The sequence below is a fragment of the Asterias amurensis genome, chromosome 7 (assembly GCF_032118995.1).
Source record: "Asterias amurensis chromosome 7, ASM3211899v1".
Lineage (NCBI taxonomy): Eukaryota > Metazoa > Echinodermata > Asteroidea > Forcipulatida > Asteriidae > Asterias > Asterias amurensis.
In genome coordinates this window covers 19738591-19766293 of record NC_092654.1, presented here as the reverse complement: position 1 = coordinate 19766293, position 27703 = coordinate 19738591, and the positions used below count along the sequence as shown (strand labels likewise).

At 37.6% G+C, this 27703-nt stretch overlaps 3 protein-coding genes across 3 annotated transcripts; all 3 read left to right on the top strand.

Moving 5' to 3' along the window:
- Positions 1–228: 228 nt before the first annotated feature.
- Positions 229–13459, top strand: LOC139940012 (uncharacterized). Its single transcript, XM_071936204.1, has 21 exons — positions 229–365; positions 756–820; positions 1606–1722; positions 2192–2283; positions 2613–2781; positions 3288–3418; positions 4425–4551; positions 5050–5187; positions 5650–5805; positions 6306–6468; positions 6749–7104; positions 7341–7521; positions 8161–8309; positions 8729–8808; positions 9196–9284; positions 9442–9526; positions 9972–10038; positions 10438–10597; positions 11190–11273; positions 11897–11967; positions 12397–13459. Exons 1-21 carry the CDS (start codon positions 311–313, stop codon positions 12580–12582), a joined length of 2721 nt encoding a protein of 906 aa, XP_071792305.1. The 5' UTR covers positions 229–310; the 3' UTR covers positions 12583–13459.
- Positions 13460–14280: 821 nt separating this feature from the next.
- On the top strand, positions 14281–22808 carry LOC139939656 (isobutyryl-CoA dehydrogenase, mitochondrial-like). The gene is made up of 10 exons (XM_071935706.1): positions 14281–14452; positions 15991–16091; positions 16565–16734; positions 16974–17160; positions 17543–17680; positions 18488–18596; positions 19374–19498; positions 20261–20413; positions 20950–21052; positions 22069–22808. Exons 1-10 carry the CDS (start codon positions 14326–14328, stop codon positions 22119–22121), a joined length of 1266 nt encoding a protein of 421 aa, XP_071791807.1. The 5' UTR covers positions 14281–14325; the 3' UTR covers positions 22122–22808.
- An 818-nt stretch (positions 22809–23626) lies between these two features.
- On the top strand, positions 23627–27462 carry LOC139939697 (uncharacterized HIT-like protein Synpcc7942_1390). Its single transcript, XM_071935773.1, has 5 exons — positions 23627–23752; positions 24289–24432; positions 24806–24910; positions 25880–25952; positions 26445–27462. Exons 1-5 carry the CDS (start codon positions 23627–23629, stop codon positions 26534–26536), a joined length of 540 nt encoding a protein of 179 aa, XP_071791874.1. The 3' UTR covers positions 26537–27462.
- Positions 27463–27703: the final 241 nt, after the last annotated feature.

The window sequence follows — 27703 nt, the reverse complement described above, 5'->3', positions numbered from 1 at the left end:
GTTTCCAGTCATTCAAATTACTCCCTTCAAATACTCGTTGTTACCATTCAGAATTTACAGAAATTGATATCAAATAATCAACTGAAATTTATATAAAGAAAAAACAAGAACACACGAACTACATGCTTCTTGAAATTTCTCTTCACGTACCTTCCTTTTAATAAACCGACGGCTGTTTTGTTGAGCTGCTACGCTTAAAGGTAAAGGGCGCCCTCAACGTTGGTAGCATAGCAACAATATACGCCGCGGTGTCACGAAAGTTATTTTTTTGTTTTTCAGGCCCAAAAGATCAAGCTAGTTTTTTGCAGGAATGGGCGATTCCCCTCGAGGTGGTGCCGTTAGGAACAATGGATCAGACGGATCAGGTATTGATGAAAGTCATGACGCTTTTATATTGCAATCGAATGAGATTATGTGTGTTTAAATTCAAGTTAATTTTAGTTGCCCAGTTTTCGGACAGTAGACCTAGGATTAATTGATACTGATGAAACTGAAGAAAACTGAATTATGAATAGCTTTTAAAACAAAGAATGATTTGAGCTAGATGATAAACTAAAAACAGCTGGTGACAGTTGATTTAGTTGGGCGATAGCTCAAATCAGTGAAATGTAGCCCTCAACTTAAAGTGACAGTCCAGCCTTGTTATTTATTGTTAGCCTAGTTCAGTTGAGTTATTAAAAACCTCATTAAACAAAAAAATTAAAAAGTAAGTTGTTATTAGGCCTAACTAATATTATTTTATTTCCTTTATTCAGCAGGTTCAGGCAAGAAAGTCATGACCCTTGACCCATTGGGTGAAGAAGATGGATCTAGTAGTGAGGTAATGTCCATGGATATCCGAACACTGAATGAAGAGGAGAAACACTGCCAACCAAAAATTGACCTAATTTAATTACACATATTTTACAGATCTGGCCTTTTTACAGTTATAATAATGACTGAAAAAAAACATTACATTAAAATTGAGCAAAGATGTAAACAAGATTTTGATCTTTTAAAGCCATTGGACCCTTTCGGTTCAGAAAAAAAAAAAAAGTTCACAGATTTACAAATAACTTACAGGGTTTACAGAAGGCAATGGTGAAAGACTTGTCTTGAAATATTACTCCATGAAATGCTTTACTTTTTGAGAAAACAGCAAAACAATATAAATTCTCGCTAACGAGAATTACGGATTTATTTTAAACACATGTCATGACACGGCGAAACGCGTGGAAACAAGGGTGGGTTTTTCCGTTGTTTTCTCCCGACTCCGATGACCGATTGAGCCTAAATTTTCACAGGTTTGTTATTTGATATAGAAGTTGTGGTACACAAAGTGTGGGCCTTGGACAACACTGTTTACCGAAAGGGTCCAATGGCTTTAAAGAGACCACAGAAAGTTGTCTGGCCTCACTGAAAACAAAATGTTTGCTGCTGATATTGCAGGCCTGGAATTTCATCTTTGAGAGGGCAAGGCTATTTTCGTTCTGTAAAGGGCACTGGAGGATCTTATGGGAAGATTTCAAGGGGCATCAAGGCCAAGAAAAGGGCAAAAAAACTCTAAGCCTGCATCGTCAACAAACAGCAATCTTCTGACAATATCAACTGCATTTGTTTTAACAGAGTGATGATGAAATGGCTGCTGCAAGAGAAGCTGCTCAGGCTGAGACGAACAAGTTTGAAATGCTCTGTGATGGTGTGCTCAACTCCATAGCACTGGTCCAGTCAGCATTGGCTGAGGTATTTGTCTTTTCTTTAAATGGATGTAATACAATTTTAAAGTTTGCTTCAGTTGTTTGTTTGTTTGTTTGTTTGTTTGTTTGTTTGTTTGTTTGTTTGTTTGTTTGTTTGTTTGTTTGTTTGTTTGTTTGTTTGTTTGTTTGTTTGTTTGTTTGTTTGTTTGTTTGTTTGTTTAAATGATTTTCCTATCAAGGGAGCTGGGCAACTCCCACAAGGGGATATAAACCCCAAGCTGGCAACAGTCAATATCTCATAGAATACAACGTTGGTTTAGTAGCCTCTATGATTATGAATTGCACAAGTTAAGAAATTATGAGTAACTAGACAGCTTATTCTAGTCATTGTGAAATTAGCGGTTAGCTTTGGGGATTCGACCCTACAAACTTGTAAGTGCAAGTCCTGCAGTCTAACCACTGGACCACGGTGGCCCTTGCTTTAGTAAATAATGTATTTTTGTTTTGACTTTCAGTTCTTGAACTTGAAGGATGAGCTTCTACTGCATGCTTTGCCTCCATCACTGATGGCCAGACTTACAATGATTGCTGGTAGACTTTTCAGAAGGTACGTCAACTCAAAAGGACTGTGTTCTCATTCCTTTATAGTTCTTGACAGTTCCTTCAAAGTCGGCGTTGAAGCCCAAGTCTGTGATTTAGGCCTAAAGGCCTGTCAGCTTATCCAGACCAGCTGCTAGTAGTCGAAAATACTATAATGATAACCATGGTAACAGTGATAAAAAGAAAAATTCTCCAATGGTAACCATGGTAATGGTGATAACAGGAAACATCCTCCAGACATCAACTTTCAAAATACACTGGGATGGTTAGGTTATGCCACTGGTCATTTGGTAAAGTTGCCTGGAATAAAAGCCCCCTTTTAATCTTTCTTTGTAGCACAACTGACCTGTACACGCCCACCTCGGAGTTAGTCCGTCTTGTTCGTGTCTACTCTGTGTCGTGGGAGCAGAAGAGTTTAGCCCTAAAGAAACTCCACTCTGACTATGAGAGTAAACACAAACAGTTGAATATCGCTATCCGAAGGCTTCAACTGGCTGATGCCCAGGTAGGAGAACAGTTATAGAATAATAATAATAATAATAATAATAAAGACCTGCAGTGCGCACATATCCACCCTGCTGGGTGTTTAAGGCGCAGTAAACCAAAAAAATGAATGAAAACAGACGCAACTAAATAAGTCCTTGAAAACCTGTGACATAAGATAAGTATTTGGAAGAAATTTGAATTTTGTGGCGCAAAGACAGGATCTAAGATTAAGTAGTAGAGAGTTCCAGTTGCGTGGCGCAGCTGAAGAAAAAGACTTGTCACCTAAGGACAGAGGAAGTCTCGCAAAGTTTTCAAGCATTTTCGTTAACTTGAGTTTCCATAATACATTGCTTTTATGTGTGAAGAAAACAAAAGAAAATACGCAAAACTCATCTTAAGATGAATCTTAGTGCTTTGAGAAGTTGAGCCCAGGCAAACTCTTTACATCTAAAAATTAAAACGTAATGTGACAGTCGCAGACTGTTCATGATTATTCTTCATATTTGGTTATTTGTTTCCTTTTAGGCGAGGCGTATTGCTCAAGAGAAGCGCATCATGAACTGGGAGAAACTCTTTGCGAAACTAACAAGCAGTCGTGGTCATGGAAGGAGATGGCGTTTTCTCATTGATTCTTTCAAACAGAAAGCTAATATGGGGTAAGTTGGGAGCAAACTTCAAACTTGCACTTGTTGGTTTCCTAATAGATTACTGCAGTCGAAGTTCAGAGATTATTGTTTCAAAGGCAGTGGACACTATTGGTAATTACTCGAAATAATTATTAGCATAAAGCCTTAACTTGGTGACGAGTAATGGGGAGAGGTTGTTGGTATAAAACATTGTGAGAAACGGCTCCTTCTGAAGTGCCATAGTTTTCGAAAAAGAAGTAATTTTCCACGAATTTGATTTTGAGACCTCAGATTTACAATTTGAGGTCTCGAAATCAAGCATCTGAAAGCACACAACTTCGTGTGACTATGGTGCGACAAGGGTGTTTTTTTCTTTCATTAATATCTCACATTTTCGATGACCGATTGAGCTCAAATTTTCACAGGTTTATTATTTTATGCATATGTTGAGATACACCAACTGTGAAGACTAGTCTTTGACAATTACCAATAGTGTTCAGTGTCTTTAAGTCTTATTTCATTCACAAGTATTGCCCCCTCTAATCTGTCATTCGGTGAGGTTTATGGCATTCCAACATTATTACTCTTGGTCACTAGGCCATTTGTTTTCATTCCTTAAACCATCTCAGCTCATGTGCTGCCAAATATGTAGCACACCAAGCTAAATGGATCACATTCACAAAAAACCACAGCCCTCACAGGTACCCATTTATCCCTGGCTAAGAGAAGCTAGCAAAGTGTCATGCTCAAAAACAGAAATTCACAAAAATATTACTGTAGGTCATCGAAGTTGCAAGAAAATAACACCCTTGTTGTTCAATTTTTTTGTGCTTTCAGATGCCTAAAAAAAGGCTTCAGGCCTGATGTCTTTTAATATTTAACCGTTTCCCACAATTTTTATACTATCAACAGATCTCCATTGCTTGTTACCAAGTCAGTTTTTATGCTAACAATTATTTTGAGTAACTACCAATAGTGTCTAGTGCCTTTAATGTTCTATCCACTGTAACATCCTCTGTATCTTGATCCACTACAGCATGGAGCATCTTCATGCCTACATCGATGAGCTGGATAAGGCAGAGGATTCAGACGATGAGGATGCAGACAAGAAGAAAGAAGATTCCATCAGTCACACTTCGGCAAATGAGTTTGATATTAGCTCGGTAAGGATATAACCCAAATGGGGTATAATTTTACCCCGATTGGTATCTTTGTATCCCAATGAGGCCCAATGAGGATATTAAAGGTACCTAATCATATCAGGAGACACTGGCTCTTAAGCTATAACATACAAATGATAATTTTAAGCTTAATTTGTTTATCTTGTTTTACACGGATTGTATCCTTATATCCCAATGAGGATATCAAAGGTACCCAATCAGGAGACATAATTCATCAAATTCAATCAGTCAATCAATCAAAGGACATTTATATAGCGCCAAAATCAACAAAAATTGTTCAAAGGCGATCAAGACACTTACCCAAAATGAATTAAAAACACTTGTTGAAAACAATAAATCTTAAGCATGTGAATAGTCTGAGCATTATTGATGTGATTTGGAAGAGTGTTCCATTCTTTCGGTCTATAGCAGGTGAACATTTTTATACAAATGAAACTGTTGAGCTTTACAGCTAAGATTGTGTGTTTTTTATCTTGGCAGTCCGATGAGCTTGAATTCACAGAAGGAGACTCTGATGAGGAAGAGGATGATGATGATGGCAGCACAGCGAGAGCGACGGCTCAAACCGGTCAAACAACGCAGGATTTAGACAGTGATATTGTCACACCTGTCAGTAAGGTATGTATATGAAAATGGACCTAATACTAATCCTTGGGGGAAACCCTGTCAATGGTTTATGTGTTGATGTAGAAGTAAAGCAAGAGGAAACCAGCATTATAATAATAATAACAGTGGCTTCTTATATAGCGCACATGTTCGTCTCTCAGTGACGCTCCTGGAACTGTAACATACAGTATTTCCTGCAAGGTATTTTGGACTACGTTTGAATTCTGAGACCTTGTAGATAGCGCCATGTAACATTTTACAAGGTGCTGTGGCGCAATTTGCTGCAGACTATGTCATTCCTGCTAATATTGTGAGTTACAATTGGTCCAACAGTTGTCCCCTGAGGAACCCTATTTATTTGTTCAATCAGTGAGCTCAGGAGAGAATTGCACTATTATGGATCCAAGTAAACAGCATCAATCAACCAGCTTTTGCAGAAAATTCAACACTTGAACATCTAATTTTGATTCACAGAAAGTGAAGTTCCGCAGAAGATCTAAGCATGGCAAGAGGTCACCACCAGAGGGAGCTACAGTTGAGGAAACTGAGGATAAGGCACCACCAACGATTGTTGAGCCACAGACGGTGTATGTAGAGGTACCAGCTCCTAAGCCACCATCCGAAGATAAGGTAATCAATAAATAAGTCTTAAAATAAGGTTGAGAAAGAAATATTCTGAATTTTTTTAAGGTCCCTTCCAAGGTTCTCTTTTGAAATAATAATAATATTAATAAATAACTATGTAAAGCGCATGATACGAATTTAAAGAACACAAACAATTCTTAAACTACACATTGCTATACAAAAGGTTTGATTCTCCGCTGTAGGGTGGTCACAGCATTTGATCTTAGAGTATGAGAAGGTTCCTTGATGCAGACGTGATAATAATAATTGATTTTTAAAAAGCACTTTATCATAGCCCGAAGGGCATACTTTAGGCTATATCAGTTCTGCTTAAGTGTCTTGCTCAGGGCACAAGTGTCAAAACAGGGATTCGAACCCACCTCCCGATGACTTAACCACCAGAACTAAACCACCAGAAGTCCGATGCTCTTATCCGCTCGGCCACGACACCCCACTAAATGAGATTACATAGATGGAATCACTAATGTTTCTTTCTCCTGAACTAGACGGTATGGACTCATGAACCAGAGTACGACTACACACTTAACATGAGGCTCTTCAAGCCGGTTGGACTGGATCGTAAGGAGCTCAAGTGCAGCGTCAACTTCTTGAAGAAGTTCCAAAAAACGGAGATGTTTGGAGATAACAAGAACGGAGGCAATGGAAAATGTACGTCGAATTTAAATACTTTAAAAGAAATGATTTGGGGTTGGTTGAACAAAGACAAATTTACAAGAATGAGAATCAAAACTCCGGATTAAAATACGGGAAGGACTATGTAATAATAATAATAATAATAATAATAATAATAATAATAATAATAACAAATGATGCTTATAAAGCGCATTATCCATGACTGGACCCCAAGGCGCTGTACAAATTAAAATAAAGCCTAACAAGAGGAGGAAATATTCATTGAGCATAACATTATCTCTATATTTCCTGACAGCTCCTTTGAAGTCGGCATTGAAACCCAAGTCTATGATTGGGTCCAACGGCTCAGCTCCAAGTAGAAAAGACTCCAATGGTAATGGTAAAGCCCCTCCGGACACCAACTATCAGGATGTCGGCTTTCCGATCGGGGACCAGCCGATAAGACACGACGTCCAGCATTCAAAACAGACCGAAGAGGCAGCCGAGAAGATCACAGAGAAATCGGATGCAGGGACAATCACTACGGAAACCTCTGGCCAATCACGGCCGAGCTCCTCAGCTGAGGAACCAATGAGGGTTGCTATACATCAAGGGACGCTGGAGGACATGGTTGCTATGGGAACAGTCGGCATGGAAGATCTCCATAGTATGGTAAGTTATTAACTAATCATCTTTAATGAAGCCTGTTAGGAAAACATCTTGACTTGGCAAAAATAGGTAAGCAGTTAAAAGTTCCTTGAAGTTGTCACTGCAGAGATTGCCTGATACTAGGTCCTGTGAATTGTTGTTGAGATTCATATGTCTCTGGAGTATGAAGATGCAGCTATGAAATTGCAGCAAATAAAAATACGAATTCAAACGTCTTTTGTCTTTGTTTCAACTCGCAGGATATAGAAATCGTTGACGATATGGAGAAGTTTCCAGAGTTAACCCCGTCCTCGTTCCCACTGTATCCAGTCAGTACAAGCCACAAGGAGCGAAGTAGTGCACCCATTCCATGCGGATCACTCCCAATGGCCTTTTACTACACCAGGATTCATAGACCATTCATTCATGATAAAGAAACCGGTGAGTGTTCAAATGGTGGTTTTGAATTTTTTTAATATTATTAGTATTAATTTCTTGTAATGAAACCAAGGATGTCATAAAAACTAAAATCACAAACTCGGAAGCCAGAGGAAACCTGTAGATAGACAAGGGTGCTTGCAGTGAACCAAAAACACTTTAGCCCAGTTCATACTATTTGTGTATGCTTTTGTGCGAAGTGAGTTTGCAGGAAGTATGACCTTTACTCTTCCTTGGTACTTGTTCTGGATTCTTTTATGTGCACTACCTATTCTAATACACAATAACTATGGTTTCACGTCCCATCCAAAAGACACAAGCATCGTGACTATAGCCAGGCTTGGATTCGAACCCACACTCTGTGAATGACGGAACTTGACAAACCAATCCACAACAGCGAGGTTCCAGTCCTTGAATCAAACCATGGTCCTCAGAGGTGAGAGGCAGAAAGAGAAGAAACCTCATAGCCAACCCGAACGACTGAAATATTTGTACATCTGTTACGTTACATCTTTGATTTTTGGGGTTGAACAAAGAATTGACTAGAGTGGGATTCGAACTAACACCTCTGGAAACGTGCCGGCGCTCTACTAACTGAGCTATCGTTGCATCTTTCTAACATTTGAACATTGATTCCTGTAGAGAGCGAAACATTGACAGATATTGTCTTGGATCTTACTGGGGTGGATCTGAACAAGATGAAGAAAGAGGACCTCTCTGTTAACAAGAGTTATCAAGAAAGATGCCTGTCAGCTCTCTCTATAGCCTCAAGTGTGTCATCTGAGAAACCGGTAAGAATAAGTTTAATTTCAGAACTTAACACAAGTATGGAAAAACTTCATCACTTTAATAGCCAAGAACGGAAAGGAGAGAAGACAAGGAAGGAAGTTTCAGTTTTTGAGATGTGGGAGGGAAAGCCCCAGAAAAATATTCCAGGGAAAACCCATCATGTTCAACTGATCATATTTGAAACCAGTACCGGTTGTGGGTGGTGGAAGAGTAATTGTGTAACTCACGAGCCAATGTAATTTTTCTTTCAGTTTTTTTTTTAAATAACAATGAACACATAAATAACAATTAATTTAAAAAAACGCATTCCTGGTTTTACGGAAGGGCCTAGCCATTGTGTTAATATCCTCTTGGTTTTTTAAACAAAGTGAGTTGTGTAAATTACTCACACTGTAATTGGTAATTAATCTGTAACTTTTAGGAGATGGTTCCGAGAGCTGAGATGGATGTACTCATTGAGCAACACAATCAAGAACTCACCCTAATTCAGGATGAATACGAGTAAGTCCTGGGTTTTTTACCAGAAAAATATACGAAAACAAGCTTGTGGAAATTATTGTCACATTGACTGATCACCATTTTCTAAAAATAGTACTGGTTACATTCGTTGTACATGCTTGTAGAGAAATGAGTCTTGCAATTTTTGTTTTGTTTCCATGCACAATTCTTTCTAAGCTTACAACTTTCAATAGGAATGTCCCTGGCCTATTAATTTGTCCAAAATTTCTGATCGTGTATTGGCAAGGTTGATTAAATCTATTTTGTTACAACAGTTTACCTTAAATGACATTTTGAAAGTTTAGGTTGTATGTCTTGACTGCAGTCAATGTTTCTTGGGTTTTTTATTTAAAATTTTACTATTTCTTTCCTGAATGTTTGTGTTCGTAGGCAGCGGTTGAACGAATTGGCAAAGAGTCTCGAGCAGCTACAAAATGAGCAACTAACTTCCCTCCTTAATCCACAAAGATCTGCAGATGGTAAGAAAGCGGTACCTTATCACTTTATCTACTCAGCAAGAAGATAAGAACATACTGTACATGTATAACCTATCAGTAGATTTGTTTATATACATTTAAACATGACTCATTGTTTATTTATCGTTTCTGACTTCACTTTGTCTGCTACTTGTTTTAGGTCACCGGCGTGGCACATCACCGCTTCATGGCTGGACAACAGAAAGTAACAGACTCACCAAATCCACCTCAGCAAGAGAATTCAGGTGATGCTTATTAATGCTTCCATGAAACTCAGTGATGAAATAGCCATGTTTCTGTTTGATAACAGCAATGAGTGGTCCTAACGCTCTAGTATTTAGTATCCCTGTTCACCAGGTTTACTTAAACCATTCCTCAAACTTATTTTGGAGAATGCAATCTCATCTGCTTTTATAAGAGCCAAGACATTTAATGCACAAAACACCATCTCAATCCTCAAAGAGTCCCATTTATACACATTGGGTCGATGATGCAATTATGGTTAAGTCTTGCTCAAGAACGCAAGTGTCAATATCAAGAGTCAAACGTCGATTATACGGCCTTAATTCAGAACTTGAATCCGATTCACTTGACCGCTCGGCCAAGACACGCCAAGCGTTAGAAGTGATTACATTAGAATTCAAGTTTTTTTATTAACCAACTGTTGTATTTCATTTGTTTGTTATCTAGACCTCTCAAAAGCAGAAGTAGAAGACCCACCAACTTGCCAGACTGGGGCAGTGAGTTACCCAAAGATGTGAGTTTATTGTTCACTGACATTTCCCACTTGCCATCTTTACTTATTCACTGTTGAGAACACAAACCTTGAGTGTACTTGATAGTTGCATCAGGATATAAAGAGTGGTGTTTTCTAAGCAAACAAAAATAAGAATGAACAACAAAGAAGGAGCAATCATACATTGAATAGTTAAGTTTTCAATCTAGTTTGGAACGTGTTCACAGTCGGGGAATCGCGAGTGATGATGATGGGAAGAAATTGTTGCAAAGTTTGGGGGCACAAACAGAGAAAGCTTGTTCACCATAGCGAGAGTGGGTATGGGGGCCGGGAGCTAGTTGCAGGGTGTTATGTTGATAAGTCATGGTATAGCTGTGAGTCGATTCGTATGAGTTTGATTATTGCTCTCCGTGTTTGTAGTTCTTTGAGCGTCTGAAGCTGTTTTCAGAGGAGAGTGACATCAGACGGAGACAGCTTATTGAGAGAACTAAGAGTGACATGGAAGACAGGATTGTAAAGCAGTTGGCTGGACAGTACAAACTCAGTCTGGACAACGAGGGAACTATTGCCGCTGATAAAGGTAGGGTACTTCTGCTTCAACAAATAAGACTTGTGACTTTGGCATAAAAAAGTAGAAGATAGGATATCACAGCTTTGGCATTGAGAATTTGAAAATGGATTCTTGCATGAAAAAGGAGAAGAATTAATAGTGACCGGAAATTCCAACTTTGGAATTCAGAATTTGAAAATTCTATATGCTGGACAGTACAAACTCAGTCTGGACAACGACGGAACTATTGCTGCTGATAAAGGTATAGTTATTCTGCTTCTTCCATGAAAAAAAGAAGAAGATAGAAAATGGTACTTGATATCAAAGCTTTGGAATTGAGAATTTGAAAATGGAGTCTTGCATGAAAAAGAAGAAGACGGGACGGGAAATCACAAATTTGGAATTGAGAACTTGAAAATACTATAGGCTGTTGCAGGATTGAAAGATTAACCAATGTGAAAAATATGTGTTTTCACCAATGTTGATGAATATCATTTTTAAGTGCACAGAACAAAGGAAAGTCCACAGTGTATGTCACACAGAGCTGTGTGTTTTATGAGATAAAAGTAGATGAAATAAATCAGGATATCAAACTTTCTTTGTTTTGTTTTGCTCCCAACAGAGATATCTCTTCCGGCAGTCTTCATGCCGACCAAGACGGGGCAGCTTTACAACCCTAGAGCCCACCATTACTTCCATCCAACAGGTAGGAATCGGAAGCCACATACTACTCTGTGTGTGTGTTTATTTCCCTAACTTGTAGGCAAAGTATACCTTTGGTGTTTGGAACCGCTCAACGGTTTATTCCTCTACAAATGTAGATGTATACAACAAATCATTGCAAAAGGTAGTCCCGTTTTTGATATGTGGAAATCCGGAGCGATTATGTTCACGCAGGAAGAGTAATTCGTAATTGAAATACACAATCTGAGAAATGTTACTGCAGTATAAGTTGCTTCTCAGATTCAAACTTTGGGGAATAAAAACTGATATGTTTCAACCATTACTCTATGTTTTTAAAACCTAACCACATTACTTCGAAGTGACATGTTAACTATCGAATACTACTGTAGGCTTCTAGCCAAAAAACGAATTGCCATTAGTTTTAAGAGTGACTACAAAACGTGTACTTTCCCTTTGAAGTATGTTCAACTTGTGCCAACATTTTATTTAAATTTTTCAATATTTTCTGTTAGTAATAACAATCCTATATACTCCCAGTACGTCAAAAGTCAAAACAAATAAGTTGGGAAATGTCTTGTAGTTATTAAAAAATTTTGATACAGTGCATGACCAACGTTGCTATGTTATGTTTATTTATTTCGACAGGATCCTTGGGCCAGCTTCGTCTTACTCAACCACCCTCGATGTTCCAGTTGCCGCCATTACCAAACAGAAATGTATCCTTTTTTTCATAATTAAACAAGTTTTAGTGTTTCACATCATCCAAAGATATCTTCTTTTATGGTCTAAATTACTAAAAGAGTAAACAAAAAACAACAAAAAGTTTTCTGATATTATAATAACAGTATTCACATTGTTATAGAGCGCCTTAATGCAAAGGACTCAAGGCGCTTCACAGATACAGCTAAGCAAAAACTTAAGATAGTTTTTCCCAATGATATACTAAGGAATTAAAACACTCCCCGGCGTCTTTATATTGCACCTTTAAACACGGCCCGGGATCTCCTCTCGACCAATCAGAATGAAAAAAACTATCCAGGGAACTTATGAATATAAATGCAAAAGAAGTGAAATAAATCGGTACCAATTTCTTCATTGTCCAATTACTCTTGATATGTATTATTTCCTTAGCCAGGTCTTCACAGAAAATTTCGGTTCTAAACCTGTTTGACATCCAGAAGAACTTTGAACGGCATAGAGCAGGAGAAGCCGGGGATTGGCTCCCAATGAATGGCAGCCCCACCCATGTCTCTCAACCAAACACCCCCATGCCGTCCAATATGGGAGAGTCCAATAATATGTTTACACCTGAGCAACCTGTCACTGAATGAAAGGCTTGGTTCAATACCACGGACCAATTTCATAGAGCTGCTTAAGCAGAAAATATTTCTGAAAGACTTAGAACAAAAACGGCAACAAATTCATTTAAATGTTTTCAGCCAATAAGGAAATTGACTTCACATGAGATTAAACAGGTTTTATTTGAGTACAAAACAAATCAGTTTTTATAACCTTCACCTGTGCTTTGCAGAAAAGTTTGCAAAAAGCCCTTTCACATCATCGCTCATGTTAGGTCGGTAAATACTTCCAAGACATTTGATCAAACTTTTGTCCATCTATTTCATTATATTTTTGTAAGTGTATGAACATATTTTAGCATCACCAACTAAGATCATGACAACAGCACTCCACAGTGTCTGTTTTTAGAGTGAAAGGTAAGACATGTATTCATTTAGTTTTATACAATTATAACCAGTACACAGTCTTGTGCATTATACTCAAATTAAACGTGCGTTGTACATGTTGGCATTTTGTATAGTTATTAAAAGAAAACTGGAATGTAACATAACGCACTTTGGTCAACTTATCAAATTTCGTTAAGCTAATTAAATTTATTATCGTGAGTTTATTCATGAAATTGCCAGGACAAAATTGCTTCCATATTCCATATAATTATTGTTAAACAAATAAATGCTTTTGAAATGTTTGATTACATCAGTACTTTATGCAATTAAAATCAGCAATATAAGATCAAGGTTTTCCTGCAAATGAACTACACTTTCCCTTCGAAAAGATGAAGGAAGGTTTTATCTAAGTATTAGCTTTGTACATTGTGAAACTTGTAATTACCCAGTTTTCTCTAACACATATACTGTATATTTTTGTAAATTTTAAGGATTTGTATATATTGTTGTATTTTTGAATAAACCGTCCCATATATGGATTCATCATAACTGCTTTCATTGACTTGTTTATGTGGTTGGTTTGTTTTTAAATTTATTTAATGTACTTAAGCAGTAAGTCAATTAGTGAAGTGCAGTGTGTTTTCATTTTGCTTTACTGCCAATTTTGGGGGTTTCATAAAGGGGCTTCTGAAAGTTGTGATTTGTGCCAACAAAATGTTGACCATAAAAACTTACTTGGTAAAGAGCACTGGAGAGCTGATGATATTAAACATTTTTAGACCCCCCCCCCCCATTTGGAGATGTGTGGTTTTAGAGAAAAAGGTTTTTTTCATCTGAAAAAGGCTTCGGGCATCTGAAAAGCACACATGTAATTTTTTTTACAACAAGGGATTTTTCTTTAAAAAAGTTCTTCTTGCGGCTTCGATGACAGTTGTGCAAAAATTTTCACATGTTCGTTATTTTATGCATAGGCCTAGTTAGGGTTAGGGTCACCAAGTGAGGATATTAAATTTGGAAAAAGCAAAAGATAAACCGTGTCCATTAAATAAAACACTGAATGAAGAAGAATTACTATGCGAAACAAACTATTTTCTTCAAAGTGGTTTCATTTATTTTCAATAATGTGTTTTTTATTGTTATCTGTAAACTTTTCTTTTGGGGGGTGTGGTCTTCTGAAGAGCTGGTGAAGTATTTTGATTGGTCAATCGCAGAGGCCGGCGCTTCTGCAATCTATTTGTGTACAAAGTAGTTCGTTTTTTGGGGTGACTAGGTACCACTCCCACACCAATGTGTCTTTGTATTTAAAAAGAGTCTGGTGCACTGTCACTACGTAATCAACGTGGATTGAAGACTTCTGCTTCGATTTGTCTGTTTACTATTTTATTTACGATGGCGTTTTGTAGTCGACTGAGAATGTCTTTTCGAGATTTTCCAAGGAAATCGTGGATCTCAAACAGATTGCTACAACTGCAGAAAACTTCACCGCGTGTACAAAAACGGTGCATCAGTATTGATCGTAAGTATATTCAAAGAAGTTACAAAATCAACAGTGGCAGTGAGCCTCTCCACGTTAGCACACTGCAGTGTGAGTGTGCAATTCTGAATCTCTGAATTGAAAAATCTGGTTTATATTGAATTTAAAACAGTTAGCAAAAGCATCATCATACTATGAAACAGCACAATCAAGGGGTAGACAGCTTATTTAGATTGTTGCTGGATGTCTGTATTTTAATTTATTTCATTTGTTTTTAGGCCTATATCGTAGGAGGTCCTGTTTTCGCGGTGTCCCTATTATCGTTGCAAATCTTTTACCTCTCTGTGCGCGATGTAAACAGTCCCAAGATAAAAATTGTGTGGTTTTATATGCCAAGCAAAGAGTCTCCTCTTCTTTGACAAAAACTTAGAAACATGTAAGGCTCCACTGGTCATTTGCACTTGTAAATGCAAAAAGTTTGGTATTTTAGGCATTTCTACAAGGTACAAAAATATGTCATAATGTTGAGGCCATATAAAAATATTTGCCCACCGAAAAAGTTTCATCAAACGCTATTTCAATTCACAATTCATGATGATCAAAATCATGTGACAGAATGTTTTGCTGAGCATTCTTGAAAAAAAATACCGAGGCTTAAAGAACCCATGTGCCTTATATCATTTTCTAATATTTTTGGAGATTTTTATTTTGTAACCCTCGTATCAATACTATTATTTATATCAAAATTTAAACATCAGCTTGTTGATTCAATTATCACTGTTTATGTATATACTTTATTATAAATATTAAGAAAAAAAATAGAACAAAAATAAATAGAAATCAAACTTTGAAGCCAGTAATTATTCACACTTTTTATATTTTTTTTATTTTTTTTTATTTTGTGCAAGTTAACATGGTAATTTTAAAAATTTAATAAAAAAATATTTTGAATAAAATGAAGGCAACTGCTGGCTATACAGTCATACACAGAGTCTCAAAGAACACTTGTAGTCACTGCAGATGTTTCTTCCATGTATGGCTTCACCGGGAAACCATACTTTCTCGTTTGCCGTGAAAACAGGAAAAACTCAAAACAAATGGGGCCAGTTGAAGTCATCCAAGATTGGTGTGTGGTGTGAACATTTCAATGTCCATCAAGTTTTAATACATGTTTGCATACTTCGTATTAACAAATGAAGATAATAGGGCATCGGTTGATATAAGGCATCATTATTTTTTTCCCAATTCAAAGAAAAAGGCATAATAGCGTGATAACTGGTAAGCAGAGGATATATATATATTTTTTTTTTGGCTGCGCCACCTTACTTGGTCGGATTTTTTTTATCATCTGAACATGTCTCCCTCCACCATGTTTTTATTACAAGTAACAAATGTCACGTCACTTCTTTCAGTGCAGTACATTTCTAACCAGACAATTTTCTAGTTAGTATGATTAATTTGAAGGTAGCCTATTAATCATTTCAGATTATCTCTAAATTCTTTATTCCCTTTTTTGCTTTCATCAACTTTCTTTTAAATTAAATTAATTTAAACTATTTGTTTTGTAACTTCAACAATAGCTTCAACAGGTCTAACAGAAGAACAAAAAAGCTTTCAGTCAGTAGCTTTAGACTTTGCGAAGCAAGAGATGGCACCATTCATGAGACAATGGGACGAAGAAGTAAGTTTGATGAGACAATGTCAAAGTGTATGAGTAACATATCACAAAGGCAGATCAGCAAAAGGAGAATTAATTGATTAAAATCAATCAATCAATCATCAGGCATTTGTAGAGCTCAGCAAAGTGAAGGAAAAATTGAAGACAAAAGAGTTTACAAAATTTAGTTAGGAGAAGACAAGTGCAATGGTGGACTAAATGCAATTCAATATAATATCAACCTCTTTCCTCGCAGATACCCATTTATACCCCTTGCTGAAGAGAAGCAATTAAAAGCATCTTGCTCAAGGACACAAGTGTCATAACCAGGATTCAAACACACACTCTGATGACTTGACCACCAAAACTTGAATCGATGCTCTACACCACTCAGCCATGATGACATCCAGGATCATAAAATATCGAGAGTAAATCCAAATCGTCTCAATGATATGATAGTTTTTTTTAAATAAAAATTGTTTTCTTTGCTGTTTCAGGAGATATTTCCCGTTGATGTTCTCCGTAAAGCTGGAAGTCTTGGATTTGGAGGTATTGTAGTTGGGGAAGATGTTGGAGGGTCTGGGCTGACGAGGCTTGACTCCTCTGTTATCTTTGAGGCGCTGGCTCAGGGATGTGTGAGCACCACAGCATACATCACTATTCACAAGTATGTAAACAAATGGAGTAAAGAATGCCCTCATCTTTAAACCAGGCCCTAGGCTCAATTTCATAGAGCTGCTTAAGCAGAAAAAGTTGCTAAGCAGAAAAATTATGCCTATCAGAATAAGGTTACCAAACAAACTATGGTGTGAATAAACCAATAATAATAATAATAACTGTCATGTCACATGTACAAATTGTACATACAAAAGCGTTATTAATATTATTATTAATTTTTGTTGACAGCATGTGTTGTTGGATGATCGATGAGTACGGGAACGAGGACCAAAGGCAGTCTGTCCTGCCGTCCCTGTGCTCTATGGAGAAGTTAGCATCGTACTGTCTGACGGAACCAGGAAGTGGTAGTGATGCAGTCTCACTTTCCACATCAGCACGACGAGATGGAGATCATTACATTCTTAACGGGTCAAAGGTGAGAGGTCAGAGGTCAAAAAGTTTGGTCTATTATTCAAATTTTCAGCTGAGTACCTGGTGTAGACATGATATTCTTCCTACTTTGGTCTGATTTCCAGTTATCGTGTGCCCTTGGAAAATCTGAACAACTGTGACTAAAAACCCTGAAAAGTCTATTAAAGCCTGTACAACATGTACATTTAGTTTGGCCCTTCTTGTACTCAAAATAAAAAAGCTAGTAAACAGAGCTTACTGGCTAAGACATTGGGCAGCAGTAACTGAAGGAATATCATTGCAAGATTATACAACCTACAATTCTCAGTCTATCTTTGTCACCAATGAAAAGTTGCCGGGTGTTTGTATGAATAATCAATGTTTGGATTTGTGCGATTCTTCTCCAGGCTTTTATCAGTGGTGGAGGTGACACTGATGTATACGTTATGATGGTAAGGACAGGAGAGCCAGGACCAAAAGGGATCTCATGTGTCATGATTGAGAAAGGATCACCGGGTCTTAGCTTCGGCAAGAAAGAAAAAAAAGTAAGTATCAAGGGCTTTTTAAATAGGGGGGGGGGGACTTTGGTTGGTCAGGTTAGCAGAATAGTATCTGTCCCTGCCTTCCACTTCAGACCCCGATGGTTAGAATCACACCGGAGCACTATGTGGATTGGGTTTTTAGTCTCTACTTGAGTGCGGGGTTTTGCATGAAACTTTTCTCAGATTGTGTTTTCCAATTTCCGATTGTTCTTCCTGCTTGGACATATAATCGCTTCACCTTCTCAGCAATGTCTCAAAAACGCTCCCACCTTTTGAAACGAAACGTTCACAGGTTATTTTTGTCAAATATCTACACTTGTTCAGGGTTTAAAGACCATGGACACTATTGGTAATTGTCAAAGACCAGTCTTTTCAGTTGCTGTATCTCAACATATGCATGAAATAACCAATATGTGAAAGTTTGAGCTCAATCGGTCATCAAAGTTGCGAGATAATAATGAAAGAAAAAACACCCTTGTCTCACGAAGTTGTGTGCTCAGATGCTTGATTTCGAGACCTCAAATTCTAAACTTGAGGTCTCGAAATCAAATTCGTGTAAAACTACTTCGTTCTCAAAAACTATGTCCCTTCAGAGGGAGCTGTTCCTCACAATGTTTTATACTATCAACCTCTCCCCATTACTCGTTACCGAGAAAGGTTTTATGCTGATAATTATTTTGAGTAATTACCTATAGTGTCCACTGCCTTTAAACGATCTAACAGACCCAGCAAGCAAAGGTGTACTTTGCCTTAAAGTTAATGTAGACAACTAAATTGATTCTTGTTTTCTGTCTTTTTTTCTTTGCCAAGATGGGTTGGAATTCCCAGCCAACTAGGATGGTGATCTGTGAAGACTGCAGGATACCAGTGACAAATCGACTAGGTGTAGAAGGCCAGGGGTTTCAGATTGCCATGAAAGGTACAAATAAACTACTGCTCAATTTGATTGTACAACAAGTGGTGTGTTGCATTATATAGAGGGCAATGGCTAAAACTAACACCAATTGAAGCATTTAATTATGATAATAACATGTGGTTCTTATATAGCGCACATTCCTAGTAGCTAGATCAAGGGGATTTACAACATCATCCCGATTCATTGGGCATTTTTATCAACCATTTTTCTATCTTGCTCAACTCCCTGGGGAGCATACAGCCCATAGCTGTTGAAATCAGCGCGTAGGAACTATTCCAACACAATACTGTCTCAGCCCTCTCTCTGGGTAAAAGAATCAAAGATGGTTAAGCGCCTTGCTCAAGGATGCAAGAGTCATGGCAGGGAATTGAACCCACATTCCAATGTCAGCAATAAGAACTTGAGTCCAATGCAGTAGAGCGCTCAGCCACGACACACCTCAATTACAGTTTAATTTTGGACATGCCCAAAGGGCAACTACACTTAAACATTGCAAAGGGGCTTGTAGGTTTATAGTACAATATCATACTGGTGGGCAATTTCACTGTGCGTTTTCATAGAGTATGCTGTGCGTTATGCAGTGAAGTGCGCATTTTAGGCGATGCGGCGTTAATACACCTAACTGCCCACCAACATGGTGAGCGTGGCATCAGTCGCCGCGTGTGACGCGCGTGCAAGGGGTCAATTTCTCCTTCAGACAAACATTTTTTTTTTTAATGAAGATGGTTAAAGATTCTGTAACTGAAAAACAGAATGGCTCTTTTGTTTCACAACTGTTAGGTCTGAACGGAGGACGATTAAGTGTATCATCCTGCTCTCTAGGTGCTGCTCAGGCTAGTATAGAGGCTGCTAAAGACCACCTCAAAGTCAGAAAACAATTTGGCAAGACTCTCGATCAATTCCAGGTAAACTTTGATTGTGAATTTTTCAACAAGGAGTTGATTTTTTATACTGAAGGAGATTGTCGAGTCTCCTTTTTTCAAACTCATATTCCAAGTGTGTTCTCCTCCGCTGTAAATTTATATTTTCTACCTTCCAGCAAGGTAGCAGTTAAAGCAGGACAGCTCTTTTCAGGACTAGGAAGTTATTCGAATTCTGAAAATCAAGTAGAATAAAAAGCAAGACAGTTCTCTAAAGAACAAAATCTACCTGGCAAGTAGATACACATTTGGTGTTACCGCAAACCAAAAACATACTTAAATATTATGGGGACCGCTAATTAACATGGGGCTAGGTTGCTTTAGTTGGTAGAGTGCTGGCATGGTTGAGGCTCATGGCTCAAATCCCGCTCCAGACAATTTGTCTGTTCAACCTCAATTGTCATGGAGGTCAGTGCCTCTTGGTATGAAGTACAGAACTAAACACATGAAATACTCCGATGACTAGGAGAAGTGACTCACATAAGATTAGAAAACTTGACTCAAAATAATTCAGCTTGACACTTTGAAAAAGAGAACAAAATATAATGTTAATTCTCGTCTCTCATCTGAACAAAATAAAACAAGCAATTAAACTACTACAAATACATCACTCTGGTCTTGCCACTTGTGTTCCCAAAGACTTTAATGTTTTCTTAAAGAAGAAGAGCCAAATTGCAAATGGCCTTGCCCAATCAGAGATGAAACTCGTAGCCTGAATATTTTATGGCATATTTTGTTTTTCTCCAGTTTTTGCAATTTCGATTGGCTGAGATGGCTACTGAGCTAGTGGCATCCCGACTCATGGTGCGTAATGCTGCGAGGGCGCTTCAAGATAATTCGCCTGATGCGGTGGCGCTGTGTGCTATGGCTAAGCTTCTAGCAACGCAGAAATGCTCCTGGGTTAGTTTGGTTTTTCGTTTCATTTTCATTTCATTTATTAATTGTTGATGTGAAGCAAGGACTCTCAGAAGAGGGAACTTCAAAAGTACAAATCTTCCCCATGGAAAGAAGACAAGGAAGGAAGTTTCAGTTTCCGATGTGGGAGGTAAACCCTGGAAAATTATTCCAGAGAAATCCCAAGTCATATAGTGTCCTCATTTGGATTTGAAAAGGGGTCCTAGAGGTGGAAGTCAAGGAAAGATACCAATGGCAACCATTGTGTTATCTGTCTTGTCATTTACATTAAAGGGGTATTAAATTGTTTCTGTGATAAATGTTTTGTAATCACATAATGTCATAGTGCGTGTTTAAATAAAAACAGTGTACATGTACATTTCATGTACATGTTATAAACTGTTTTTGTTTGAACAATTCTGGGCCAGATAACATTTTGAGCAACAAGCCATTCGTTCTTATTATAGACGGTGTTAATTCTCCTGATGTGTTGTTGTGTCCTTCTTTTTGTTCCAATTGTTGTTTTTCTTTTTAATTGACAGATTTGCAACGAGGCACTCCAGATGTTTGGAGGATATGGTTATTTAAAGGACTACCCAGTCCAGCAGTATGTCAGAGACATCAGGGTCCATGAGATTTTAGAAGGTAAGAGAGAGAGGCTATCAAATCTTTCTTTTAAGACCAGCTTGAACACAAACATCAACAAATGATGTTTGCTGAAATTCATTGAAAATGCCACTGTATATGTAGGTCAATTCACCAACAAAAAGTAAATAAAATAAAATAAAAAAGCGTTTTGAAAACTGATGCTTTTCGGAAAGCTTTACGAAAATCCCCTAAGAAAGATTTGCGAAAATCCCCTAAGAAAGGTTTGCGAAAAGCCCCTTAAAAAGATTTGCGAAAAGCCCCTTAACATCATCACTCATGTTGGATCATTTTTGGAAGCTCCGTTTTGTATAGCTGCATTGTTGCAATAACAAAGCAACATTCCACAGACGACAAGTATTGTCATTTTAATGCATACCATCAATGGCTGAATTGTAGCTATTTTTCCAAAGCGAAGTGGTCGGGGCTAAATTTGTTCATCAATATGTACGAAAAACTCCGAGTGTACAAATTTCAAAATGGCAACTACATCATAATGATAAAGACATTATAACAGGGGTCGAAATTGAGTGTATTTCCATGGTAGTCAGCAGGGCTAGTGACCAATAATTTTTAGTAGCCCTGATTAGATTTTGGTAGCCCGAAAGACACATTATCATTGTCTCGCGTCACGGCTCAAACTTTACAATACACCAATAACATAGTTCTTTATTGTTTGTGATGATGATTTTTGCATTATTTTTCCACTAGCCCGTCGGGCTATCAAACTGGAAAAATGAGTAGCCCGGCTGTAAATCTGGTAGTCCCGGGCTAGCGGGCTAGTGGCAATTTCGACCCCTGTTATAAACAAATTTAAGTAGTATTCTCATTAACCACGGAGGATCTAATTTATTCCTTCATGCATTAACTAAGTAGCTGTTTGCATCATACCAATTTTCATCTAAACAAGTTGAACTGTTTCCTATATCTAGTGTGTACATCAAACTATTTGAAAGATGTCCCATTCTCTGGTGACAAATAAAATGAGTAAATTCAAACTTTTTTCCAACCATCAGGTACCAGTGAAGTTATGCGTTTGCTAATATCCAGGGATCTGTTACAGGACTGAGAGCCATTTATCATCATTCTCAAAAACAACACTTTCTGCTGCACTCGGATTACCTACTCAAGAACAATTTGGCTTTTTTAAGTACTGGGATACGAGTCAAGCTGAGTTCGCATTTGGATATTCTGAATGCTCTCATTAGAGCCGAAGGAGAAGAGAGAAGACAATGAAGAAGTTTCAGTTTTAGGTGTGGGGGGAAAAACCCTCAATCCCTCAGCACCCCACCCCCAACTAAAGCACCCCCATACACCCTGCATCAGTCTCAATGCATGGTATACTGTTTTAGTGCATGGCTTGTTCTAACGGACAGTGTGGTACGGAGGCAAGGGAACCAAATAAGCCAGTGAGGATGGAGGATTTTTTGTTACAAGAGTATTTAAGAAATATATTTTTAAACCCTTAGACATGCAGCTTTAAAAAGTATTTATTATTCTGTTTCATCAGCTTGGAATCAGCATTAACGACAAGATCATTTAAGAACAATAAAGCGATAAATTAACAAACTCACTGTTTTATGGTTTGTTTGTGGTGCAAAGTAAGTTTGAGTAACATTACAAAGCCAGATCTTCCCAGTTGTTTTATGGTGATCTGTATTAATACAAGTTTTGTTTTTCATCAATAAAGAGTTTATTTTGTTTTGTTTGACAAAAAAATGACCACTCAAGTTGTTTGTGTATAACTAGAAGATGTGAAATGCTTATTAAAACCACTGCAAATGTATTAATTACATCTCTTTGAGTAAGAGTCTCTTGTTTTCCATAAATGTATGGCAATTAACCCTAGTTAATGGAGATTATCGCAATGTGGGTAGGTCATCATAAGTTTATCTTGTATTGTTAATCAAGTAACATTAGGGTCAAGCTCTGGTGGCACAAGGAAAACACTGTGGTTATCTTCTGTCTAGAATTGGTGGGCAATGAAAACAGTTAACCATTTGCATTTTTTTGTTAACTTCGTATTGGGGGTTAAAAAAAAAAAAATTGTCTGGTGTGTAAATTGGTTGAAAAAGGAGGAGAATTAACTACTACAATGACTGGGCTTGTAAGTGTAACCTTTTATTTGAGTTATTTTATTATCTCAACCGCATTTCAAAATGGACACCCACCCCTGGTTACGCCGCTTGGCGATGCGCATTGCAAAAAAATTATTTATTGAGAGTTTTCAAAACATTTCTTTAGTACACCTTCTTCCCCTACCTTCCCGTTTATTTGGACACGCCACTGCATTTGCGTAAAGTACATAATTAGATTAATTTAGAGTCTGAGATCGCGGTTAGTTATCAGCCACGCAAAACTCTCCCATTAGCTAGCAAACGCCTACCGGGTAGACTTTTAAAAAAGCCACGAGCACGGACTTGGAATCAAGTCTAAACGCCGCGCGCGCGGCGGACGTGAAGTTTCGGTACTTTTTTATTTGTATAACCTCTATAGTCGGGTACCCCCATTCTGTGCACTCGTGTTTCATTTGTGTTCAAACAGTCTGGGTTTAGTTCAACCCATTTATCCAATATGGCGCTGCGGAGAATCACAGTTGTTGCCCAGGCATTAAAAAATGGTCATATTCAGAGGACATGTACGCCGAAATGTACACAGCAGTTACCTGGTGTTTCAAGAGCAAATGTTTCACCATTGCTAGTAAGTTTCACGTGAAAATGGAATTATAAAAGAGGACAAAATTGTGTTTTTGGCCGCCCATTTTGCGTTGCATATTTTATGCATCTGCCAGTCCTGCCAGGGTCGCCGGATATGGAGGGGGGCGGGGCGACATATAAGATTAATTCCTAATCCTAGATTTTTCAAAATTTTTTAAAATTTTAACTAAGTGAGGTTTTATTGCTGATAATTATTTTGAGTAATTACCAATAATAGTGTCCACTGCCTTTTCTATTGATTGCAAATAAAATACAGGCTTGTTTTTACACAGGTCTGTTTGTATTTTTACTCTACGTCTTTAGTAGATAGATTAAATTAGTATAACTTTCCGTATGGCGCCACCAGTTTTTCACTCATTTTTACAAAAAGGGATATATCAATCAGGTAAGTTAGATACTACATTATTTTATTTCGAATGAAAAAGTGGTGGCGCCATACGGAAACTTTTCCTAAAATTACACTATATTGAGTATTGACATAATTTTACACCATTGACGTTTATTTACTCTTTTATTTAGCACCGCTGTTTGTCAACCAATGACTTTTCAGAGGAAGATCTGGCAAGAGACGCGGCTAGACGAAGCAGCCGGGACAAACCCAATATCTTCCAGAAGATTTTAGACGGAGAAATAAAAGCAGATATCATCTATGAAGATGATAAGGTTTGTTTCTCAAACAATTGAATCTATATAATAGTCTATTTATATATGTTGGGCGCGATCGGTCAATCTGCGCGATCAACCGATCGCGCTGCGCTATTGAACGATCGCGCTGCGCTATTGAAATATCTATTGGTCGCGCATCAATCGGTCGATCGCGCAACAATCGGTCGATCGCGCAACATTTGGCAACGAACATGCGCGATCAACCGATCGTGCGGGAATGGCTCGGCACGATCGGCCGATTGTGCAGGAATGATTTTGCGCGAATTCTGAATTCAGGTGTTATTGGTTGAAATCAATCAAACAAAGAAATCAAACAAACAAACTGTAAATAAAGTCAAACAATAAATGATTATTGACGTTTCATTCACAGTGTATCTCATTTCGAGATGTCAATCCAGTTGCGCCAACTCATATTATTGTCATCCCGAGAAAGCCAATCCCCTGTTTGAGTGAAGCAGCGGATGAAGATACACCAGTAAGTCAAAATAAGTCTTATATACCGCACGTTAGAATCTACCAAACGAGGTGCTCAAGGTGCTGAGTATATACAATATTTCAGAAAGATAGGTTATATTATTGAAGTGATTAATTCTGAGAATCAAGTATGTAGCACCTAATAGGGTTCAGAAGGTGCTACAACACATACAGTTGGCACAGCCAGGAACACTCTTTTTCGATAGGTGCACTTGGTTCTTTCACATGCTTTACACAACACATGGGAGCAACTTCTTTACGACTTACGTCCCATCCAAAGGACGGAGCAATGGTAAAGTGTCTTGCTTAAGGAGTGTCACGGCTGGGGATTCGAACCACACTCTTGTGATCAGAAACACCAGAGTTTGAGTTCAGTGCTCTTAACTGCTCAACCAGGACACTTCCATGTAATTTCCTTACAACCTTTGGGTACAACGCTTCTCTCAGTGCTTGAAGTTGGGGGGAAATCCACAAGACTACATGACTTGTAGTAGCTCAGAATCTATACTGGACCAAGATTTTATTTACATGACCAGAATCAAAATGAAAAGAGACTAGAATCAAAATGAGAACACGGTTTGTATCGTCCAAACTGAGAGTTGTATGTCCGGGTGATACTCAGCAGAATTGAAATATATGTGTGAGACTCAAACTCAACATTACTACATCATTCTTTTGAGACAAAGATGTATTGCTTCATAAAAGCCTGTATTGAGCTTACTGGCCCAACACTGGATTCACTGGCCTTGGGCCAGGGGTCCAGTGTACAATTTGAGCCCTGTCTCTCCACAATTTGAGAGGGATGTCGGCAAAAATATAATATTCATGCAATAATTTATATTATTTTTAATTTTTGATTTGTTTTTCAGAGAACGCTATTGGTCTTGGGTTAACAGAGATCTTTTTATTAAATTTGTATTAATGTTTTTAATTAATTCATTTTTTTTCTTTTCTTTCTTTTTTTGTACAGTTACTGGGACACCTTCTCACTGTGGCACGTAAAATAGCTGCAACAGAAGAGTTGAAAGAAGGCTTCAGAATCGGTGAGTCTTATTCAATACAAGCTTTATTTGTATGTTTGCCATTTCACTTAGGTATTTGTTACCACCAATTTTAGTCAATATGTTTGGCTGTGAATGAGCAGGGGGGATGGTGTATTGACAGCCACAAAGGGGAGGGAGTAATAGTGCAAAGAATAAAATACCACTGTGAAAAATCACAAAATTGTTGATTTTGATACACAGTTGACAAACATATTTTTGTTTGCCTTTAAGTTTTTCATCTCGGTTTCCTATAATCTTGATTTTTGATCTTCAGGTTGGCTAAACTCTAGTTTTTTTCTCTCTAAAACTTTGTTTTACTCTAGAGAGCTTGATAAGTTGTTCCACAGAATTATATTAACTTTTCTGTAGACATGTACAAATTGATCTACAGTATTTTCCTTTCTTCGAAAGAGGTTGCTACAGATTATTAAAAAAACGGCTCTTCAGAAATTGTATCAAAAGTTCCTACTTGTTTATTTTGTATCTTTACAGTTATGAATGATGGTCGCCATGGTGCTCAGTCAATTTATCATCTCCATGTCCACATCATTGGTGGAAGACAAATGCGATGGCCACCAGGCTAGGCTAGGACTAAGACCGTGATCGACGATGGGGTGTCCACCAGGCTAGGAAAACAATCACTGTGTGATATTGTCCATTATGCCCATTCATAAAACTGCAAAGCAGTTATAAAGCTTTGAGTACAAAAGTTAAACATGCTACTTGTCAATTTCCGTACAGTCAATTCAGTGGAATTTAATTTTAAAAGTCATCATTTGGAAAAAAAGTACTGGCAAGGCAAACTAGTGTTTGTAAAATCTTGCCATGGTATATATATATATATAAGATAGAATTTGAAGTACTATTATCAAGCAATTATTTTCAGTGCTTAAAAAGCAACTTGTGTTCCATCTAATCAACTTTTGAAAAAGAGTATAGTACTGCTAGTAGTAAAAACAAAGAAATGTTTGGGCCTAGCCACCACTGAGTAGTACACCATAAAACAGAACAGACAATCTGTTCCGTTTCAGTTTTTGTTTAGTTAGAGGGGCTTGTTAATTTTAGTTCATTCATACTTTTCTTGCATTTATTTTGGGTGCCCTACTTTTGTGTGGTAGTTCAGTAAAATGAAAAGGGATAAGTTTTGTTGGGATAAAAACATGTGAATTTTTGGAGGAAATTTCCATTATCCAGGTTGATCGATTAAAACGGTATGTAAAGTAAAAGTTTAAATTATAATACCAGTAAAAGAGCGCACATAAATTATGACCATTGCAGTAAAAGAACATGCATAATTGGTCCTTGTAATTATTTTTTGTTTTTTTCTCTTTCAATTGTGTTGCCAAAAATCAAAATATTTATTTAATTACTTAATACATCATGTAACATTAAATATTTTTCAGGAAGGTTTAAAAATCAAATCACAAATTGCTTAATAGGAAGATGGAAGTCGTCCAGATGAGATTGACCAGTAATAAATGATCATTGTCTGTTTGTTGACCATCAAATATTTCTGTGTTTAATTTTCTCTCAGTATGAGTTTTGTTTCTCTGATATGTTTTGCTTTGGGCTGTTTTGGGGATTTTTGTTTTTAGTTTGCAATTATTGGTTGGCTTGTAGGGTGAAGGATGGGGGAGGGATGCCATACCTGTTAATTGGTTGGGGGGGGGAAACGAACATTATTTTTAATGCAAAATGTTGTGCTGAAAAAGCATTGACTTGCCTCAATCACAGATTTACACCACTGTGTT

Excerpts from the sequence above, each read along its gene's own strand:
- LOC139940012 (XM_071936204.1), top strand. The coding sequence starts at position 311 with ATGGGCGATTCCCCTCGAGGTGGTGCCGTTAGGAACAATGGATCAGAC. Across the intron at positions 2,782-3,287 it reads TTCAACTGGCTGATGCCCAG|GCGAGGCGTATTGCTCAAGA; the intron begins GTAGGAGAACAG and ends GTTTCCTTTTAG. Across the intron at positions 5,806-6,305 it reads AGCCACCATCCGAAGATAAG|ACGGTATGGACTCATGAACC; the intron begins GTAATCAATAAA and ends CTCCTGAACTAG.
- LOC139939656 (XM_071935706.1), top strand. The coding sequence starts at position 14,326 with ATGGCGTTTTGTAGTCGACTGAGAATGTCTTTTCGAGATTTTCCAAGG. Across the intron at positions 16,092-16,564 it reads TGAGACAATGGGACGAAGAA|GAGATATTTCCCGTTGATGT; the intron begins GTAAGTTTGATG and ends TTGCTGTTTCAG. Across the intron at positions 21,053-22,068 it reads GGTCCATGAGATTTTAGAAG|GTACCAGTGAAGTTATGCGT; the intron begins GTAAGAGAGAGA and ends TCCAACCATCAG.
- LOC139939697 (XM_071935773.1), top strand. The coding sequence starts at position 23,627 with ATGGCGCTGCGGAGAATCACAGTTGTTGCCCAGGCATTAAAAAATGGT. Across the intron at positions 23,753-24,288 it reads CAAATGTTTCACCATTGCTA|CACCGCTGTTTGTCAACCAA; the intron begins GTAAGTTTCACG and ends TCTTTTATTTAG. Across the intron at positions 25,953-26,444 it reads GAAAGAAGGCTTCAGAATCG|TTATGAATGATGGTCGCCAT; the intron begins GTGAGTCTTATT and ends GTATCTTTACAG.